The sequence below is a fragment of the Aphanomyces invadans genome (genome assembly GCF_000520115.1).
Source record: "Aphanomyces invadans strain NJM9701 unplaced genomic scaffold supercont1.16, whole genome shotgun sequence".
In the NCBI taxonomy this organism is placed as follows: domain Eukaryota; phylum Oomycota; class Saprolegniomycetes; order Saprolegniales; family Verrucalvaceae; genus Aphanomyces; species Aphanomyces invadans.
The window spans coordinates 3,963-23,807 of NW_008580161.1; the positions used below are offsets into that span (position 1 = coordinate 3,963).

At 53.4% G+C, this 19,845-nt stretch overlaps 9 protein-coding genes and 1 non-coding gene across 15 annotated transcripts; 6 read left to right on the plus strand and 4 right to left on the minus strand.

Moving 5' to 3' along the window:
• Positions 1-78: 78 nt before the first annotated feature.
• On the plus strand, positions 79-406 carry H310_07971 (hypothetical protein; the record flags this gene model as incomplete). The annotated part of the gene is made up of 1 exon (XM_008873507.1): positions 79-406. The coding sequence occupies one exon, from the start codon at positions 79-81 to the stop codon at positions 358-360; it is 282 nt and encodes a 93-aa protein (XP_008871729.1). The 3' UTR covers positions 361-406.
• A 763-nt stretch (positions 407-1,169) lies between these two features.
• On the plus strand, positions 1,170-2,429 carry H310_07972 (hypothetical protein). Its single transcript, XM_008873508.1, has 7 exons — positions 1,170-1,268; positions 1,314-1,349; positions 1,391-1,522; positions 1,568-1,633; positions 1,675-1,971; positions 2,029-2,224; positions 2,291-2,429. The coding sequence occupies exons 1-7, from the start codon at positions 1,200-1,202 to the stop codon at positions 2,383-2,385; spliced, it is 891 nt and encodes a 296-aa protein (XP_008871730.1). The 5' UTR covers positions 1,170-1,199; the 3' UTR covers positions 2,386-2,429.
• A 380-nt stretch (positions 2,430-2,809) lies between these two features.
• On the plus strand, positions 2,810-7,096 carry H310_07973 (hypothetical protein). 4 transcript variants are annotated; one of them, XM_008873509.1, is made up of 19 exons: positions 2,810-2,992; positions 3,042-3,284; positions 3,333-3,432; positions 3,489-3,635; positions 3,691-3,894; positions 3,946-4,038; positions 4,084-4,143; positions 4,194-4,838; positions 4,888-5,066; positions 5,116-5,188; positions 5,267-5,473; positions 5,529-5,684; positions 5,744-5,823; positions 5,870-5,933; positions 5,997-6,073; positions 6,129-6,327; positions 6,386-6,469; positions 6,528-6,731; positions 6,789-7,096. In XM_008873509.1, exons 1-19 carry the CDS (start codon positions 2,844-2,846, stop codon positions 6,909-6,911), a joined length of 3,087 nt encoding a protein of 1,028 aa, XP_008871731.1. In that variant the 5' UTR covers positions 2,810-2,843; the 3' UTR covers positions 6,912-7,096. The 4 variants fall into 4 exon arrangements, with proteins under 4 accessions (XP_008871731.1, XP_008871734.1, XP_008871732.1 ...); XM_008873512.1 differs by having other exon boundaries at positions 6,129-6,260; XM_008873510.1 differs by having other exon boundaries at positions 6,528-7,096.
• A 72-nt stretch (positions 7,097-7,168) lies between these two features.
• Positions 7,169-8,383, plus strand: H310_07974 (hypothetical protein). 3 transcript variants are annotated; one of them, XM_008873513.1, is made up of 5 exons: positions 7,169-7,465; positions 7,513-7,620; positions 7,665-7,805; positions 7,858-7,936; positions 7,986-8,383. In XM_008873513.1, the coding sequence occupies exons 1-5, from the start codon at positions 7,196-7,198 to the stop codon at positions 8,222-8,224; spliced, it is 837 nt and encodes a 278-aa protein (XP_008871735.1). In that variant the 5' UTR covers positions 7,169-7,195; the 3' UTR covers positions 8,225-8,383. The 3 variants fall into 3 exon arrangements, with proteins under 3 accessions (XP_008871735.1, XP_008871736.1, XP_008871737.1); XM_008873514.1 differs by having other exon boundaries at positions 7,858-8,383; XM_008873515.1 differs by having other exon boundaries at positions 7,665-8,383.
• A 77-nt stretch (positions 8,384-8,460) lies between these two features.
• Positions 8,461-11,543, plus strand: H310_07975 (hypothetical protein). Its single transcript, XM_008873516.1, has 11 exons — positions 8,461-8,546; positions 8,603-8,697; positions 8,757-8,845; positions 8,905-9,075; positions 9,146-9,290; positions 9,344-9,856; positions 9,898-10,182; positions 10,246-10,396; positions 10,445-11,055; positions 11,121-11,234; positions 11,286-11,543. Exons 1-11 carry the CDS (start codon positions 8,510-8,512, stop codon positions 11,487-11,489), a joined length of 2,415 nt encoding a protein of 804 aa, XP_008871738.1. The 5' UTR covers positions 8,461-8,509; the 3' UTR covers positions 11,490-11,543.
• Positions 11,544-11,861: 318 nt separating this feature from the next.
• On the plus strand, positions 11,862-11,935 carry H310_07976. The gene has a single exon. It is a non-coding gene; the product is annotated as a tRNA-Arg (tRNA).
• A 1,204-nt stretch (positions 11,936-13,139) lies between these two features.
• Positions 13,140-16,871, minus strand: H310_07977 (hypothetical protein; the record flags this gene model as incomplete). Its single annotated transcript, XM_008873517.1, has 17 exons — positions 13,140-13,451; positions 13,513-13,662; positions 13,712-13,798; positions 13,851-14,049; positions 14,102-14,233; positions 14,285-14,500; positions 14,565-14,681; positions 14,746-14,853; positions 14,913-15,035; positions 15,097-15,637; positions 15,690-15,770; positions 16,050-16,187; positions 16,266-16,356; positions 16,406-16,495; positions 16,546-16,632; positions 16,697-16,739; positions 16,803-16,871. The coding sequence occupies 17 exons, from the start codon at positions 16,869-16,871 to the stop codon at positions 13,240-13,242; spliced, it is 2,484 nt and encodes an 827-aa protein (XP_008871739.1). The 3' UTR covers positions 13,140-13,239.
• Positions 16,872-16,899: 28 nt separating this feature from the next.
• On the minus strand, positions 16,900-17,288 carry H310_07978 (hypothetical protein; the record flags this gene model as incomplete). The annotated part of the gene is made up of 2 exons (XM_008873518.1): positions 16,900-16,995; positions 17,049-17,288. 2 exons carry the CDS (start codon positions 17,286-17,288, stop codon positions 16,900-16,902), a joined length of 336 nt encoding a protein of 111 aa, XP_008871740.1.
• Positions 17,289-17,905: 617 nt separating this feature from the next.
• On the minus strand, positions 17,906-18,544 carry H310_07979 (hypothetical protein). Its single transcript, XM_008873519.1, has 2 exons — positions 18,357-18,544; positions 17,906-18,274 (listed from the first exon to the last, which is right to left on the minus strand). Exons 1-2 carry the CDS (start codon positions 18,499-18,501, stop codon positions 18,000-18,002), a joined length of 420 nt encoding a protein of 139 aa, XP_008871741.1. The 5' UTR covers positions 18,502-18,544; the 3' UTR covers positions 17,906-17,999.
• Positions 18,545-18,709: 165 nt separating this feature from the next.
• On the minus strand, positions 18,710-19,839 carry H310_07980 (hypothetical protein). Its single transcript, XM_008873520.1, has 5 exons — positions 19,654-19,839; positions 19,487-19,598; positions 19,275-19,429; positions 19,145-19,228; positions 18,710-19,100 (listed from the first exon to the last, which is right to left on the minus strand). Exons 1-5 carry the CDS (start codon positions 19,759-19,761, stop codon positions 18,780-18,782), a joined length of 780 nt encoding a protein of 259 aa, XP_008871742.1. The 5' UTR covers positions 19,762-19,839; the 3' UTR covers positions 18,710-18,779.
• Between the last annotated feature and the right edge of the window lie 6 nt (positions 19,840-19,845).

Consider the following 19,845-nt stretch of genomic DNA (forward strand, 5'->3'; position numbering starts at 1 on the left):
CCGTTGGACGCGTTGGAAGCGGACCTTGCTGTTGACGCCTTAGTTGAAGCAACCACTGCGTTTGTCACTGCCGCATTCATGGAGCCGGATGAAGCTAAGAGAATCGAGAAGCTAGCCGATGTCAACAACATCGTGTTGCCGCGACTTCTGGGTGGTCTCGAAAAGCGCGTTGTCGGCCCTTTCTTCTTGGGCACCACGCCGTCATTTGCGGATATTTACATGTTGGATTTTCACATGCAGATTTGGACTGCATTCCCAAGTCTACTCAAGATGGCCCCCGACCATTACCCTAACCTTGCAGCTATCGCAGATCGCCTGAGCAATTCGATCGAGTTGGCCGCGTATTTCAAGCCAAAGTAAGGGATCGAAGCCTTCCTCCCATTCAACACGACACCGTTGGAGCATGTGAACTGCAGCTCTAGTTGCCTAGTGCACCACGCCGTTTGAAGTTGTTCGTGGTGGCCGCGGCGCGCGGCTTAGCTATGGTAGTGCGATTCACGTCGTTTGGAATCAAGGGCGGCAACACGCACGAATGGTAATTCTAGGATACACAGGCAAGCAACGCAGGACAGTCATCAGTGGATCAGAGCGCTTCGAGTCGTCAGAATGTTCAACATATTCAGACGGCACTTCCAAAAGATAAGCTATGGTCTATCATATTCGACCGATGACTCTCGACACATGCAATCCAGAACCTACTCTACACAACTTAGCCCTCATCTTCGGATACGTTGACCTCAACGAAATTCAGAGTAATTCTAGAGATTGAACATCATCGGGCTTCGTCCTGCACGTCCGAGCACTCTTGGCACGACGTGCCGTTCCCCTGTCAACTTTGCTTCTGCCGCTTCTCCAAAACGCAATGGAGTGGCAACCATTCAGCATCTCGACCAATCAGAATGACAAACCATATTTAACAGGTCCTGTATAAGTTGGTGTCATGCTCTGTGAGGCTGCCACGTCATAGGCCATTCCTACTTACCATGCAACGGAGATCAAGCCAGCGACGTGGAAGATCAGGAAGGAAGGAACCACGGAGGAGAGGCGGAAGATTTCAAACCAGGGTAGCGCCCACGGCTATGGCTCGCTTTGCGGAAGCTCTGTGCGAGACCTGCTATGGGAGGACTCGACTCGCTTAAGTCATTTCAATTACGTACTTAATTGAAGTTGCTTGAAGCCAACACCAACGTTGGTGGCACATGCGGGGCACGAAGGTGATCAGCGGCACGGCCATTTCGGCCAAGATCAGACAAGAGATCAAGTCCAATGTACGTGGCGCTCTTGAGCCGTTCAGTCGTAACTAGTTGTCTTAGATTGACTCGGTCATCGCGCGCACCCAAACCACACAGGTACAAAGGCATGTGCACTCGTGAACTGACGCAAGAACTAGCGCCCTGGGCTGGGTATGATCATGGTTGGCGATCGGCAAGATTCCCGGTTGTACGTTGAAGCGAAGGGTCGTGCGTGTTCAGAAGTGGGCATCCGCGCCGAGAACCGGTTTTTTGCCCAGTCGACCTCACAAGTACCTCACAGCGAGTTGTGCCCTGTACCTGATGCCACTCATTAGGACGAGATCCTTAAGCAAGTGCACGCCTTCAACGCAGATCCCACAATCGATGGTATCCTCATTCAGGTAAGCATGTCATGCCGTCAAAAAATGAGCATTTATTGTAGATGCCGCTGCCAAACTCCATTGACGAAAAAGCCATCATCGATGCAGTCTTGCCTACGAAAGACGTGGATGGCCTGCATCCGTTCAACGTTGGCGAGCTTGCTATGCGACGGCGGTCGCCTTTCTTTACCGCGTGTACGCCGGAGGGAATCGTGGAGATGCTGGACCAGGAAGAGGTCCCGATTGCAGGCAAGGTGGCCGTGGTGCTAGGCCGCAGCGATCTTGTGGGCAATCCTGTGGGCATGTTGCTGCGAAAACGGCACGCTACTGTCATTTCATGCCATTCCAGGACCAACCAGGTTGACCCTTGTCCAAACGACGCACCTGACGACGCTCGTGCCCATGCAATTTTCTAGATCGAAACCCTCATCAGACAAGCTGATATTGTCGTAAGTGCCTGCGGCGTCCCCCACTTCGTTCGCGGCGAGTGGCTCAAACCCGGCTGCGTCGTCATTGACGTGGGCATCAACTTCGTCGGCAATAACATGGTGGGTGACGTTTGCTTCGACGAAGCTCTCGGAATTGCGTCGGCAATCACTCCCGTGCCTGGAGGTAGCTTTACATCTCTCTCTAGTCTTGATTTGTGGTGTTGATGTGGCTCTCATGAAATGCTTCCAGGCGTCGGACCCATGACAATTGCCATGCTCATGCGCAACGTGTACACGTCGTTTACGCGGCGCGTCGCGGGTACAAGCGGGAATTCCACCAAGTAACATAAAGTCATCGTCTTATCTTCAAAAGATCTCCTTGTTGTCGTGGCAATTGGCTGCAAAACCGATTTTTGCAAATTCTGACGTCAAATTGACTTGATATACTTCGAAGTAAGCCAGGAAAAAAGGTTTCAACCAATAAAAAGCATGCGTCTACTTCAGCGAATCAAAGGCTTCCGGGTTTCCAACAGGAATGCAACAAATGCAGGATGGCAAGTGCATTTCAATGCACTCGAAGAAATTGGTTGTGCTGGACAAATTCGTACAGAAATCATAACACATCAACCAAGTCGCATGCAGGTTGCGATTTTCTCGCCATGGTTACTTGAGCCCATGAGCAAGTGTTCACTGAGATGTTAACTCTGTCGTCGGGTTGTTGTGTTGAAACCGTTCGAGTGAAACCGTGCCATGCGTAACTGATTTTTACCGAGGATACAACGCGCGAACAAACCAGCGCCGTCATGGAGCCGCCTTATGTTGGAGCATCATCGCTGCCGCGCGTGTATCGCCCAATCAAGTCGCCGGTCGACACTGCAGTACGTGCCACGACAGCAGACTCCCACTTTCGACCGAAGCACACTGACCGGACTGCTGCCCTACTCTCCTTTACGTAAGTGTGCATCTAAAAGCTCCAACTCGATTGATGCGCCACCTGGCAGGACAACCCGAGGTCGCAATTGTGGCGACACACAGCCGTCACTTCGAAGCCATCGGCATCCGGTCGCGCCATCACGCAAACCGCAGCCCAACACACCTCTCCAGCCCAGAGACGAAGTCGGCATCTTGTATCCGTTTTCCAACATCGCCGACGACGACGGGTCCATGCACCAGATCATGTGGTCAAAATGGCATGATCAGCACGCCGCCGACACTCTCGACGACAACTTTACCTCGTTTGCATTGTAGCACAGCTTACATGAGGGCAACTTGATGGACTTTCAAAAATGTAGATACGGCGAAATGAAGCTTCAGGAAGCCCAAACGATGAGCTCATGGCTGGAGCAGCCGAATCAATTTCTCACTGCCGTGGCATGTACATTGCTCGACAAGGTGCCAAATTACACGTCACCATGCCAGTATGAACGAAGCTGACAGTGCACGAGCAGTTTGCAGAACGATTGGGGACGTCGGGGGGACTCATGCGGCGGCTCCTCCACGCATTGATGGCGGCAGTGTACGTCCGACGACCGACAGGCGACGACGTTGCCTCCACGAAGGATGGCGAGTTCGACCGCAAGGTGCCCCACTTCATTGTACGCCGACGTTGCCAAGGCCAGCTCGACATGATGATCCTTTCGCTGGGACTAGGAAAGCAAGCGACTGCGACGAACGTGCCTGGAACTTCTCGACGAAAACACGCGGAAACATGCTGACTCGTCGATCCACCAAGTTGGTGTCGAAAAGATGCAGCGCGTGATCGAAGGCACGGCGAAGACGTGGAAGCGTAAAGTCCAGCGCCTGTTGTTCTACAATTGGACGTATTTGGTACAGCGGCGGCGACGCATTCGAACTGTACGCTTTGCACATGACTTCATAATCCTGCAGAGCTTCACCGGGTACTAGTTCATGGACCGCACGTTTCGGTACGAGGTCAAAGCCACTGTGAAGGAAACATTTCGCGCATGGCGTGTCGAGGCCCTGCGGCGGGCGTACTACGTAAGCTCATTAGCGTTAAGGTCCAAGGAGTAACAGGGGGCGTAGCGAGAGTCGGCAAACTACCAGGCCATGCTGTCCGTCACGGCCGAGTCGCTCGGGCGAAAGGTATCGAGCATGCGATCACCGCCAATTGACCTCACTCTTCGTCCATGCAGGATATCCAACTCAACGAAGCTGCGACTCGAACGACAGAGCTTCAAGCTCAGGTCGACCAGCTCGCTTCGATCAACAGCCAGCTCGTTATGCGAATCCAGGAGCTTGAAGCAACCAATAGGTCCATGCGGGCGGCACAGGGGGCGCCCGATGCAGAGTACTTCGTCCCGGCAAAAGCACAATTTGAACCGATGGACACCATCGTGGCGTCGTCAACGTCAGAAACAGAAGAAGACCACAAAGTGAATCGCCTGCTTTTGGAAAGCCTCTTTGCCATGGCCCGCATGGTCGAGTCGTCCGTGATCCAGAGCTCCAGCGACATCATGGACAGCTTGCGCCATCAAACGGACGGCCACGAGCTGCGCGACCTGTCTGAACTCATGTTTAAACAGACGCAGCTCTATGGCAAGCAGCAGCCCTCCATGGCTTCATCGTCGACCGTTCACGACCACCACTCGATTCAGAACCTCTTGACAAAACCCATCGACGTGGTGCTGCTTAACTGGATGCGGCTTCAGCTTGACCGGAGCACCGCAACGACGCGGCCGCAAGACAAAATTATCCGCAATTTCTCAGAAGACCTTGCCGATGGCCACCGCTTTGCGCTGTTGTTACATCACCTGTACCCAAAACTTTACGACACGGCGGTGCGTGCGATCGCTTCCTATAATGTTGGCTAAGAGACGGGTGCTGTAGCTCGTGGGGGAAATCGACGTCGACACCCGACTCCAACACATCGAGCGATTTAATCGCGAGTGCCCCATGGACACTTCAGCGGACGCGACGCTGCCTGCGGTCGTCACTGCCGAGTCCATTGCGAACCAGAAGAGCCACGAGAACTTTGTGTTCATCGCGATGCTATTTGGACTCCACCAGTATGTGCTTCCATCACGCGAGGATCATGTATGGACCAGTTCTCTGTAGAGCCCATTACGCTCCGGTCAACATCGATAAGGCGCGCAAAGCGTTCTTACACATCGTGACATGTTGGAAGAAGGTGTGCACCCAACAGCAGCCATCCATGTGCACACCATGTGTGTGGACGGAATCGGCGGCACCAACAACGATGCACTAGGTGCGGACTATCATGCTCGACGTCCGACGGGCGGCCGACGACACGCCCGACAAAGGCCTCGTCCTGAGTTTGGTCAAAGAGCTCAAGACATGCGAGAACTATCATAAAGAAATGCAATGCGAGATCACGTCGCAGGCGTGCACATCCAACGAAACCTCCACCGTCCTCATCAAGCTCACACACAAGATTCTGTGCTTTACATGGCGGGTACATCCACCTTGCACGGCCCCAGCGGCCATCACAATCGGCGTGATGGCTGTAGCTGCTTGCTGAGAAGCTCCAGGGGGTGCATGAAGACGTGGTGGACGAGAGGCGAGCCCACACGATGCAGAAATTCACAGTCGTTTCACCCGTTCTCGTGCGCGACATTATCTTGGGCAACCCCGACGGCCGTCGGACGTCGCTCAGCGAGACGGAAGTACAAACCCAACCAGTGTATTTCGACAGCTTTTGATGCAAAATCGGTTGCTCGAGTAGGTCTTGACCCGAGTCGCAGGCATTCAAAAGGTGCTACAGCAGTGGTTCAAGGAACTCTGTGCCATCTTTCGGCACTACAGGTGCATCATCGACACAGCTTGACAACGTCATGCAACGCACATGTAGCTGCGGCGCGCTGCGCGGTCGCGCGACGACCATGAGTTCTGGCGAGTGGGCGAAATTCATCAAGGTTCTATCCACCAAGTGTCGATCCATCGTGTGGTTTAGAGGCTCATGGTCGCGGCTTTGACAGGATTGCGCGATTGTGGACAAAAAGGTCACCCAGGCGATTGCCGAAGCCGTGTACTACCAATGCGTCAACTCGGACAAGTCCTGTCGCATCCGCAAGCTCGTCGCGAGGTGGCTGATGGACTGCGTTGTGTAGAACGATCGTGCAGACGACGACGGCGGCCAAGGAGATGTCGCCGTCCATGTTTGTGTCGGCGCTCGTCCTGCTCGCCGACAAAAAGTACCCCCAAGTCATGTTTGAGGACCGCATTGGCGAGCTCATTGAAAAGTGCGTGATTCCGCACGCATGTCGGTCACAGCCCGAGGTGTTTCGGATGCTCCTCCAGACGTCTGACGTATATCGACAAAGCATCACTCGCCGTCGACAATGTTCACCATCTTGCGTTGCCGTAGGTGCGTGGCGTGTACCAAAAGTTTAAGCAGCCCCTCCAGCGTACGTTCAAGTACTACTCGAGCGTCAAGGCCGACGAGGTGCTGGTATGCCTCTGCATCGATGCCTGCCTGTGTTTTCTCACGCGGTGGCGACGCCGCGCAGAAAAGCACCAAGCCGCGGTCGACAATTGGTCTGGTGGAGTTTGTCATGATGGTCAAGGATTGCAAGCTGATTGGGTCGTATGTGACGGAAAACACAGTCAAGCAGATCTTTGTGCTCGTGCAGCGACACAACGACGACGACGAGTGGGGGGGAGACATTACTGGGAACGAAGAGCTCCAAGTCAACTACGTCGAGTTTGAAGAGGTGACTCGGATTGTATTGCCGTCGACGGCGACGCGTGACCTTTCGACGATGTCGTAGGCGTTGGGTGCTCTGACCGAATATGTGATCGCGAATCCATACATCCCATACTTCAAGCGACTGGAGCAGTTCATAGGAGACATGATCGTGCCACGTGCGAGACAGAAGAAGCCCAAAGCGTAGACGCATTTCTTGAACTTCCTTCGTCGCGATGCACCCGTGGTGCACCCTGGTTCTCATCGTCATGGCGGGCAATCCTTGCATCACCCATGCTAAGTGCGACGTCCGAATCGAGCCAATCGTTGTCCGTGGGATGAGTTTCCACCAATGAAAGTGCCCTATTTTTCCAATGAAACGTATTTGAACCAATCATATTGGACTCCCATGTCGCACCTCTTGGAGCACGCACATGTCACGAGGTGGTTGACCACATTCTGCCATTTTGGACAAAGCAACAACCGATCATCATGGCAACCTCCTTGGAAAATGGACTCGTGCTGGGCCTCCTGGGCACAGGCAAGATCGGAAGCGCCGTCATGTCTGGGTACTGCACACCTGTTGCAGACAAATCGACATGGGTCCCCAAGCACATCTTTGTCAGTCCTCGTGGTACAGAAAAGGCGAAAGCGCTCCATGCCAGGTTTCCCAATCACGTCACGATCGCGTCATCGAACCAAGCGGTGATCGATCATTCCAACATCATCTTCATTAGTCTCCTTCCTGACGTTGCCCGCCAGGTCCGTGACTCCGTGCTGTCGACAACTTGATCTTCCATTGTATGCAGGAACTTCCTCTCCTGAATTTCCCGCAACACGTTACGATTGTGTCCATGATGGCAACGATTCCGTACCAAGAACTGCTGGACCTTCTCCGCTTGCCCCGCTCCCAAGTGGTATGCTTGCTTTGTGCATCCCTGTCAAATCATGCATGTCTCAGGTGCGCACGATTCCTCTCCCCAGCTCGTCGCGCCGCACGGGCCCAATTTTGGCCTATCCGCCGCATCCGCTCGTGCGTGAATTGTTGCAACAAATCGGCACTCCTGTCATGGTGAACGAAGAAAGTGAGGTGACGACCCTGGTACGCCCCGATCGAGAGACGAGGTCACGTTCACTAATCCTTGCTTCCGAAGACTGGGATGACGGCCATGATCAGTTTCTTCTATGCCACGTGTGGCACGTTGCAACAATGGTGTGTCCAAAACGGCGTCGGTATGTGCAGCCGCCTTGTTCGAGGCGCGATTGACTTCTTCGCGCATAGAGAACCAAGCGTCACGCGACTACGTCGCGTCGTTTTTCCAATCACTCGCTGATGCTGGTATGATTTCACATGAGCCGTTCCAAGACATGGCAGATGAAGCGGCGACGGCGGGCGGCCTGAATGAGCAAACGCATCGCGGCCTCGTGGCATCTGGCGCGTACGACTTGTTGCTAGACCAAGTCGACGCCATCTACACGCGGTTGACGAAGCGTGCGCCGGCCCCGCGTGGAGGCAACTAAGCTGCCTCATTTGTCGCGGATTTTGCGCTTCTCGCCGCCGCATGGCGACATGGCGCGACGACGCAAGTGGCACCCCCCTCTCAAAGCCGAGCTCACGATATATCCGAACGTTTACGCGTAGAGGGCCGCGTAATTATTTTAAATGTTTGATCTCCGTTACTTGGTTTTTGTATTCTTGTCGACCCACGGAATTAAAATGCGACCCCAAACAAAACCGCGGTGGCCATTTTCCAGGTCTGCCACCCTAGAGCAATAGCGAACGACGGCGGCGCCGCGGTGGCCATTATGAGCAACTTGAGCCCCGACGAAGCCGAGTATTTCGGTACATGACACCACGCTATCTCTCTGTTTGCATGACGTTAACAGTATACTTTGCAGACATGGTCGAGGCAGATGAACTCCAAGCGCTGCTGAACGAGCACTGGGGCATTATATTAGCGCGTGTCGGTGCGCATCCGTTTTGGCCGGCTAGGGTATGACCTCTGTGTGTGACACATGAGCTTGCTATATGACACTGACGCTTGTTGTGCAGGTATGTGAAATGGAGGAATGGATCGACTACCTTCCCCATCGGCAGCGGAAGGGACAACTCTGCGTGTACTTCTACGGGTCCCACAACTAGTATGTCCTATGTCTGCGACGGAAGCCAGCGTATGCAGTGTCGTCACCATGAACTGTAGCGGATGGATTCTCCGCAGCAATGTCCACGAGTTCATGGAAGAACACCCGTCGATCAAGGGCAAGAAAGGATCGAAAATATACCTTCAATACCTCGAGGGCGTCGAAGAGGCCAAGACCGCAATAGCCATGGCCAAAAAGGCACACGAAAGCATGCTCTTTTCCGAGCGCATGTAAGTGTCTACGCGCTGCTGTCGTCGTCACTTTTCGTCACCACTCATTCTTATTGTGCGGCGGCTGTAGAAAATTAAAAAAAATTGAAGTCGAAAACGATGTGCCGTGCGCCGTGTGCAAGAAAAAAGGATCGTATGAGCGGCGGATCGTGTGTGATGGCAAGGATTGCGAGCGTGAGTACCACATGACGTGCCTGAAGCCTCCCCTTGTCGAGGTACGGCATGACCGATGTGCATCCATAGAAGATCGCATCGTGGGAGTGTTTAGGTTCCTGCTGGGGACTGGTTCTGTCCGTTGTGCAACTTAAGCCGCCAACCGTCGTCGAAGCGAACGCCAACGAATGGGTCATCGAATGCGAAACGCCGACTCGCGTCGTCCATCCATGCCGCAGAAGTCGCTCCCTTGCCAAGCACCGACTCGTCCACTGCAACTCCACTATCGAGCCGTCGTGACCGGAAAACACCCGACACGTCTAAACGTCGAGAGTGCCGAGAAAAAGATCGGCAGACCCCGACGTCAGACTTGACGTCTGAGGAGCGCTGTTTTCTGTGCGGCCTTGGCGGCGAGCTCGTCGTGTGCGAGTTTTCGAAATGCACCAAAGTGTATCATCAACTGTGTTTGGGTGCGTTTCCATTTCCCACAGATGAAGAGACCGAGTGGATTTGTCCGCGGCACCGGTGTGTGCTATCTGGCCGCAAGGAAGACCCCACCTCGTCCACCAAGTCCCTGTGGCATTGTCTGCACTGCCCCGTTGCCATCGACGACTCCGTGCTGCCCTCGGTACAAATCGATCCATCGATACTATCTTATGGTTTTTCTAGAGCCCTGCTCTCAGTAAAATTAGCCGTCGCGATAAAACGATGGTGTGCGCGCATTGCAACTCTCCAAGTCCCATGGTTCGCCTCGCTAAAATTCTCGAACGCATTTGGTCTGTTATCGCAACCAATCGCCAAGGAACGCCGTTTTGTGGTCCTTTGCTCGTGGGAATTGACCGACCTCCGGACATGGACCCGCATGCTCTTCCTCTGGACTTGTTTCAAATCATTGCAGCGGTGCGAAGTCTGCGTTATTCTAGCGAAGTCGCGTTTGTGCAAGACGTTGAGACGGTACGGCGACAGCTTCGATTATCGGTTCACGGAACTTCTCTCACGAAGTGTGGTGCATCTCAGGTTGTTGCGACGTCCCTTGCAATTTTGAGAGACCGATCTGCACCACTGGTAGAGGCCGCGAAAACGATGAGTATGGTTGTGAATGAGCAACTGCAGTACCATCAAGCACAATTTCAAACCATTCAGACGCTCATGGAGAATTATTTACACGGTGTGTGCCGACGGGCGGCTCCATGTCCACCTCATCGTACATGCATAGCCGACAAAAAGAACGACGAGTTGTCGTCGTGGTCCATACCTTGGCGAAAAGAATGCATGCCATTTGGTGACAAGAGTTACGTTCACATTGAAGCTCGGTCCATCGAAGAGTGGACGAGTTACGTCTCCCATGCAACGTTGTATGCTAACTTGTCTCCGATGGCATCGCAACAACACGAAGATGCCGAAGAGCGGTATACAAGATACGGCACTGCATCCCCGCCTCGGATACCGCTGACTGACGAGTCCAAGACCACAGAAGCTGAAGCAGACCAACGAAGTTTGACCTTGACCGATGGAATCGACGTTTTGGTGGCCCTCTCTGACCTGGGCCAACATCACCGATTTCGAGCATCGACCATACCTTCAACGGCAGCAAGTGCCCCAGAACCATCCATATATCGTGAAGAGCTCGGTTTGACGCCGTCGATATGCGAAATGGACGCCATGTTTCAACAACAAGCCGCACTGCTACGAAAAGCACTGCATGCCCATGCAACGTTGGAGCATGCGTGGAACCTCAACAAGCAGCACATGCTTGGGATGCGGCAGGACCAAGTTATTAGTATTGGCGAGGGTCGCTTGGCTGCGGAGCTTCGTGTGGCCAACAATGTACGTCAACAAGTCATGTCGCTGGCTCGAACGACGAGTTCAACATTATTCTGTCCGTGCGGTAGAACTTGAAAGCCCGCCTGCGCAACAAAGATCAAGTGTTGCAGCAACTGACATCGGACCATTTCGATCTGAATGGGCAGGTGAAGCAACTTCAGACGGCATTGGATGAGAAAGAGGTGCATTGCTACCACAAAAGGATTCTCGAGAGGTTGATTTTCTTGCTTTAGCGCCGACTTCGTCTACTCGAAGGGCAGCTGGACCCGTCAAAGCGAAACAGTTTCACGAATGCAAAGGTTTCTCCTGGTTCTGGAGATGAGGGCGACGACGACAGTCGATCACCCTTAGAGAAGCGTGCGCGTGTGGACGACGACTCGCCCGCCATCAAGCGAGGAAGAGGCAGGCCGCCAAAACGACGACCGACTTATCAATGAACAATATTAACTTGTCCACGCCGTACAACGCTATTCATGCTTTGCATGCATGCAACGCTCTTCGTAAACTGAAATGCGAGAGGACGTTCCAAAGCGACCAGCTTCCTTCGTCCATCCATGGACGAAAGAAAACTGTGTTCGCGGGTTGTACCAAATCGAACGTCGCAACAGAACGCTCGCCACCCGCATGGGAAGGACCTGCCAAAAAGCGACTCGAAGATTGAGCGACAGATGATGCTTCATTGACCATACTGTCCTATCTACTTGTGTGCTAGTACTTAGAAGTACTAGTAAGTACTAAACTTGCCAAACATCTTGCGCCGGGGAATGGTCACGTCAATTATTAAAATATCTTACTAAGCGTTTCATAATGTCTACGTGGCCCAATTGGATAGGGCATCCGCCTACGAAGCGGGAGATTGCGGGTTCGAGTCCCGTCGTGGACTTTTGTTTTCCCTCAACACCGAATTGACCTTGCAACGCGGCCTTGATGTCGAGCGATATGGCCACGTTGCTTTGGACTTGATGGCGTTTATCGTTCAAGCATAGCAGGGCTGCCTTGTTTTGACTGCATGAAGTTTGGAAATGTCAGCTGCCTTGCCTGCCGTTTGTGTCTCATCACAATGTCGATCTGAATTCGAAGGTGATGCAGTTGTGTTTCAACGGCCTAACGTGAATACGCAACTTTGTTCATTGTCATGTTTCTTGCACCACGATGTTCATGAACGGAGCGAAATGCATATAGCTCATAATCGCCCCAGCCGCGCCAAACTACATGATCTACCAGGTCACGTTTGGATACACAGGCGCACTCTTGATGCTCGTGCTCAGATGGAAGCTGGAAGTACTGAGGCGACGTGGTTCAACGACGGACGGCTCAATAATCCAACACCGCATCTTGTTCTTGCTACTGCTTCAATCAAGACTCTCGACGTATGTGGCCTCGGTGGCACCTCTCCTCTTGCCGCACAAACCATTGTCAACAGTTTGGCGACGTCGTCCACTTTTCCGGCATGGTACGCTCGGCCTGATCCACTTGACTATCTCGTTGCATTCCAGCATCAACATGGTGTGATCTTGGTTGCATGTGATGGTAAGCCCATCTCGTGCCTTGTCATTGTGAACACTACGGTCGGGTGTATTATGATGGCGTACCGCACAGAAGGCGAGCCTTGTCATTCCCACACTCAACTGACTTCACCGACTGCCACTTTCAACCACCAGCTTGGTTTCGCTAAGCTTTTGATTGTTTTGGGGACAGAACTCCATCCGACCATACCTAGCTCTCGGTGTTATATCTTCATCATGGACGTGGTTTGTGGTGTCGCCACGTACATTGCGATTCGCATCTAAAGGCACCTCGTATGTCTTTCGCCATCAGATGTATCGTGGCGCGAGTGCCGGTGCTGCAAGCCGAATACAAATTTGTCTCAGCAGCCTGAACATCTACCCCACGTTGTGTTGTCGTGATGGTGTTTCCTATCGAAAGTGCGGTCGTCGGCAAGTTTGTCTTTTTCGGCTCGGTGTGTGTGTCATGCACGCATTCGACCGACCCTCGTCACACTTTGAATGAATTCTCGGTGGCGAGAAGCAAGGTCGTGCGGTACAACGCGATCTCGGCGGCCACAGATCATATCAAGCTGTGTATGACGGAAAGGTGTGGCAAGTCCACATACAAGCTCCCGTCTTGCCCTTGTGACGATTCACCCGATACCAACTACGCATCGTTGGTGGAGAGTGTGGAACTTTCTTAATGCGTTGACGACTGCTGCAGCTCGTCGCGGCCATTGCAATGATGCCGAGTGTGGAGAAACCAGTCGCGTTCGAGGCCAAATGGAGCTTGACACATGTGACAATGGATCACGGGAGGGTACGCTTTGCGAAATGCGTCCCGCGCTGCCATCATGGCTTCGAAACGTCGGCGGTTGACAATGTGCTTGGCTGCTTGAGCTCGCGCTTCAGCTACACGCAAGACAGTTGTCAGGGACGATTTCAGGGACAAGTGCAGTGCCTGTGGCTTTACCTCCAGTGATGCGCTTGACCATGCTCTGGCCGCGTAATTTGAGTCGCAGGAGGATCATTTGGGTCTTGGCTTTCCCAGCCGTGAGACCAGTCTTCCACCATGCTGCAAACTCGTCAAAGTCGATGGCACCACTTCCGTCTGTGTCCATTTCTACGAGCTCAAGATTGTCAATCGACTTACGTCGACGTCGTGTACTTGCCTTGAAATCCCGCGATGAGCTCTCGTTCCGATATCGGAATCCCCAGCTCAGAGAGCAGCAGACGGAGTTCGTCCAACTCGATGCTTCCTGTAAAGTGCCATGCCGCGTCATGTGTCTGCACTTACCCCAACGAACGTACCAGAACCATCCGTGTCGAACGCTTCAAAGCTGTGGCGAATCGCCATCGTTTCCAGGTCGTCCTTCTTCACGACAGAGCGCGCTGCAACATGCATCTGTTTCTTGGCAAGTTTCTCGTTCTCCTTCATGCGCCTTAGTTCACGCTTGAGGTCCACCTTCCCTTGTGCCGTCATCAAGAACGCCATGCATTCGGCCGTGGCCTTACAAATTCATCGATGAATGTTACCCCAATGTTGAGAATGATATCTTTACGGCTTTCGATGATGCCTTGATCCGATCCATCTCGGCCTCCCTCCGAGACGCTTCGGCTCGCCGACGCCAACGTCGCCACAGCCAAGCTCGTCCAAACCTTTGTATGCGCACGGCCAGGACATTGCGCCGTCTCTAGTCACCACGAAAGGTCAGGACTGTGATCCAGCCAGAGACCGCATGTACTTGATTCCACACGAACTGTTTGCCAACACGATGGATGGTGGTGGCGGCTCGGTGTACTCGACGTCTGTGCATGAGAACCTTGTTCGCCTGGGCTTGGCGCCATCGGCACTGAATCTGCCGCGCCGACGATTGCTTCACTTTCAAGTACGACCGCATCTGGCTTTGCAGCCTCCTCGCCACAATGCTTTGTACCGCACGCACTCGTCGGCGCTTGACCTAAGCCGGAATTGACAAATACGATGCGAAGCGTTGGGGAGGTCTCGACTCCAGACGCCCTCACCAGGCAGTGCACGCGGAACCTGAAGAAGTCTTGTAGCAACCGCGTCGCCACCACGAGTTGCCGCAGATGACTCTGCATACGCTGGCGGTCGCACGACTTTTTGTAGCATCGATAGATCTATTGTGACAAACATCACGGGCCGCGTTACCCTCGCAGAGCGGCGTGCTTGATATGAACTGACCATGCGTGCACAGCCATGCGCGTGGTTTGAATAGGGATAGAGCCCTTCAAGTCGCGGGCCGCGGCACTCCAACCCAACGAAGCGTTGCGAAGTATTGCCATGGTCGAGCTATCCCTTTGTTGAGCCAGTGCCTCGACGACAAACAGGCGATGCTTGACAACCCATACCTGCTCGACTCGATTTACAAACACAGTCGCATCTAAAGGTCGCGCCAAGATCGATCGCACTTCGTCGTGCCACAGATTGCCCGCCATCTTTTGCATCAAATGCGCTTCGAGTTTGCGGCGCATCTACCCCCGGACCAACGGCACACCATGGGTCAACCATGCTACGATGGACCGCGAGGTTCACCTCGATCGAGAACCTACTGCGCTGTTTCCATCCCATCGCCGGCTCGACCGCATCAGATTCAAGCGATGACGTCAATGGGGGAATTGCGACCAAAGGCTTGCTCACGGTCATTTGGGGCATGACTTCTGCCGGTGGCGCTTTCCTCAATCGTAGCACCCAAGTGACCTTTCGGTTGACTGACGCACGGGGAGGGCCTGTGCAGTCCTGCGCTAGCTCGTGAGCACCTTGGTCGCACCAGTTCTTGCTCTTGGTGACATCACAGCAGGGACTAGAAAGACTGGAAATGCTGCAAGAGGGCAGCGGCTCCGTGGACGAGTAGTGCTCGGGTGGTTGCTGAACATGGTACTTTTCGCTCGTGTGGCTAAACACCACCGCCCACGTCGCCTGGAGAGCTGCTTGGCGGTCGTCGTGGGTTGAGTTGCGCCATCGCAGGAACAAATCCGCCTCGACGAAGCACTTGGCGGCATCGTTCTGCCACTTCTGGACCAATTGCTTTGCCACGAGTGGCTCGAGTTTCTCGGTGTTGGGTTTCTTGCGTAAACTACAAGGTGATTTGCATCCCCTCCACCGTGCGTGGCTCAAGAAGTGTGTACCGCTTCCGTGGTTTGTACACAAGCAGCGCGTTGTTCATACCCGACGGAATGGCAGTTTTGCCGAGGGCAAGCGTTTCCTTTCTACATTGCGAGTGAGCTCTCAGGAACTGCTTGATGGCTTTCCAACGAGATGCGCCAAGCTGAAAGCGAAGCAGCACCTTGACGCATGCAGTCAAAAGGGACGTGGGGATTATGTTTAGCTGCCCAGACGTACGACTGATGAGGGTCTACCTTGCCGAGAAGCGAACAAGGAAGGCGATACCAAGTGCCACAACCGCTCCAAATGACAGCCATGCCCATGCACGATTGTTGCCACGAGTATTTGGTCGAGCGGACGGAGGTTGCGTGAAAACGAGGTACGTGATCCGCACGCAGCGCTCGTCTTGGACGACGTAGTAAGCGCCGTCCTCTTTTGCAGATGGAAGCAGCTTCATTCTGGATGGATCGCAAATGACTTCGCACACGACCAAGCACGTGGCTGCCTTTGTTAAGATTGCACTGATGGTCGCGTAAGCTTGACTCGAAGTAGTTTTGGCATCGGGTGCTGGGTCCCATGACTAACTAAACGATCTGTACCTTTTGGCCCACGCCGAAGCCGCCGGCGACGCGAAATTCGCTGCCACATGGATGCTTTCTGCAAAGTAGATGCCATCGCCAAATAGGTTGCCTAGACACAGAGTGCGTCAGCGATCTCGTCCAATGGGGCAGGCATGCACCCGAGCTCATGTGCCGCGTGCCGCTCATGACGTGGAGTCCGTTTTGAAGAATCGAGTGAAAGGATGCCATTCGACTGCCATGATAGCATACTACGCACGTTCCGTCATGTCTAAAGTGGCATCATTTGAGCCATTTACACCTTTGGTGCCAAATTTGGCAGCTTGACAGTCGAACCATGGATCTGCGCTTTGCACAACGCGTGCCGCAAAGCACACATGCGGGAGGTCTGCGATGCAGCGTGAGGCCGACGCTGTGTCATGGGGGGCATGAATGGAAGGAAGAGACTGGACCTGATGTTGGGGGCACGGCCATTGCGAGGTGGTCGAGCGGCATCTACATTCAAGGCGTGAAGTACTCTCAAGATGAGTGAAGGATGCTAGAAGCGTCGATAGCAACCTGTTCCAGAGACACGGGCAGTCGGCACCACAGCCAGTCGACCAAGTGTAAGGCTGGCAGCGGGAGCATCCCCACTTGTATTACAACCGTGAAGGAATCAACTCCAGTCTGAAGCGATTTGCAAGGAAGCATGTAATGAAAGGATATCAAGTTCAAGCGACGAGATGGCTGGGAGTGCAGCTATGGTTTCGATCTGTGGCAGCTCGTGAGTAAGCGATGTGGCTACAATATCGAGGTGGACTCTACCACGCGCGAACGATCTACGTCGACAACATTGGCGCGGAAGTACGACGGACTCGGCGACATTCCCTTGGGGCTGCAAACAGCTGCAGCCAAGAGACAAATTAGTACGTCACACGCTGCTGTGTCTTTCTTCAGTTGAGCTACGACCCGCGCCTCTGCGATCGCGCGGAGGGAGCTCTCGGATGTGTTGTCAGATTCGTCGCATTGTTTGGTGGCTTGATCGATAGCATTTAATAGTGCCATGGCCAAGAATGCGCTGGATTCTAGTGTTTTGGAAATGGATTCGGCAATTCTGGCACCAGACTACACAGAAAACGAGATGGCGGGCCATGATCACTCGAGCGACGCGAATCAAATCACTTACACGACTCGCTGTAGATGACGCATAGCATAATGGTGACCTGCCATCGTCTGATGGCCGTGCCAATGAGACACGATTGCCGCAAGTACCCTTCACACACCTGGTACATACACAGACAAATGCTCAAGCTGAGGTACGGCCAGACTCGGTTGATGCAAGTTGATTGTGACTGTCAACGTGGACAAGGATGTCGACCACGACGCCCGCTCGATGGCGTCGGGAACAGTCAAGTGGAGCACCGCATGCTCGAGAATGGTGCTGTTAAAATCACCGCGTCGACTGCGTCTGCAGTTTACCAGTCTCAAAAAGAACGCGACTTCCTCGTCCCGGCCATGCATCTTGCCTGCACTGTGTCTGGATTGAACCTTATCCGGAAAGCCATCCGGCAAGTCAACAAATTTGTATGGAAGAATAATTTGTCAAAATCCGATGAAATTTACATCAACTTTCGCGAAACGTCGGAAATGTCAAAGCCCTCGGGCTCAAGTCTTGGCCTGTGCCGCTTCCCCAAGTTGTGGATCATGCAGTGAAAAAATGCGCAATATTAATCGATCTCTGTTCCTAGGTATCACAGTGTCGTAGTGTAGACAGCTCTACTTCAAGCCTGCAAGGCCAGCCGACAGGAGTGCAGCCACATCGTCAGAGACTCCCCCAGCACGTGCAGGCTTTCCCGACGTAGCCTTATCTCCGTCCTTATGCTTGTAATCTAACTTGCCTTGTTGATGGCCCACTCGTCGCTCGGCAGTCTTGCTCTTGGCGGCAGCAAATGCTTCCTTGATGGTTTCTTCAGGAAAGGCTTCGCGTGGATGGCGCGCATCGTAGTGGATACGCATGTCGGCGAACGACAGAAACTCGTGTAAGCAGATATCTACAATGCAGGCGAGACATCAGCACACTGGTCCATCCACTACAACCCCATTGCGGTGGTGGCATGGTATGCTATCACTTACCGCACTTGACGCCGACCTTTTGACACTTGCGGTTTTCCAAACCCGACGCGCCGCCACCAGCAGCACCAGCACGCTCCTTAGCAGCTTTGATTTTCATGTTGATCTCCTTCGCTGTGTGCTTTTGCGTCTTCGCCTTACCGCCCATCTCGGTTCACTCGGGGTTGTTCAAATGGACAATTCGGTACCCAGATTGTGGCTGAACCATCGACCATTCGATGCAAGTGGCAGAGGCATATATGATCTCACCAATCAGAGTGCGTAAATGATTTTGTTATAGCCAATCAAAACTAGAATTCAGCAAAATGCCGCTCCAATTGGAGCAATTAGGGTTAGGAAATTAGTTTAAAATCGGCCTCTCAATTAAAAGTGAATGCCATGTTTTTTAAACTTGCTACGCCAAAGACGGTGGACGTTGTTGCCGGTTCACACGCCGCCCTCGTCCTCGTAGATGGGTATATCGCTTGGAAGGCAGCACGCTGGGTTTGACGGTGGACATAGCGCTTGGTCGATGATCTCGACAGCACTTCCCTCGAAGAACACAGGCTTCCCACCACGGTTGTCGTTGAAGAACATGAGCGTGTCTGAGCACGTTTCGCCGCTGCACGGGACGTCGCGGAATCCTGCGGGTGTATCGCTTCCGCATGGGTTGCTGCTGCAGTACCATGCCGAAGTGTATCGTCCTTGATCTCCGTAACAAACGTGTTGGCCTTCTTTGCACCCAGGAAACACGACTTTTGGTGCGATCTAAGCACAAAATGAAGTCGTCGTTCCGCTTGGAATCTCCGTACCGCTACCGAGGGTTTGCAATTGTCCTGCCGGTCTCCAACGTACACAAATCCACAGTCAGCAAAGTGGATGGGCGCTGCTTCTACCTAGCCAACGTGCTGTGGTCCAGTCGCATTGCGTTGAGGTACCCACCGCCAAATCCCGACAGATCTTAAAGGTCTGGCCGCTAAAAAACGCCACGTTGATGGGATTCGACAAATATGTACTCGAGGTGGGACGACACGCGGCACAAAAGATGGACTTGAGGTACTCGGCGGCCATGTTGTGGCCCTGCCTGCAATTCCGACCTATGCGTAGCGCATTGGAACCTTCCAATGCTCACTCAAGCAACGATGACATCGCACCGGCTTCCATGAGGGCAAAATACGTGGTCGAGATCTCTGTGTCGTGGATGGGCAGACAGCATCGCGCGTCTTGGTTTCTTGTGCAGAATTGCAGGGGACTGGTGGTGGGGACCTAGAAGTGAGAGCGGCGTGGTTGAGTTGTCGTCAATTGGGTGATACGGCAGTACATCCATCACGCGCTTGCTGATTGTAGCGTTGCACCACAACTCATCGTTAGCCTTGTCGGTCGTGACCGCTGCAGCTGCCGCAGCAAGGACGCAGAACACCACCCTCATCGTCGATTCAAGCCACCGTTTCCTGCCCGGTTTTATCGGTTACATCACGATTGAATTCGATTGGCCAGCCGACGATCTTCAAAG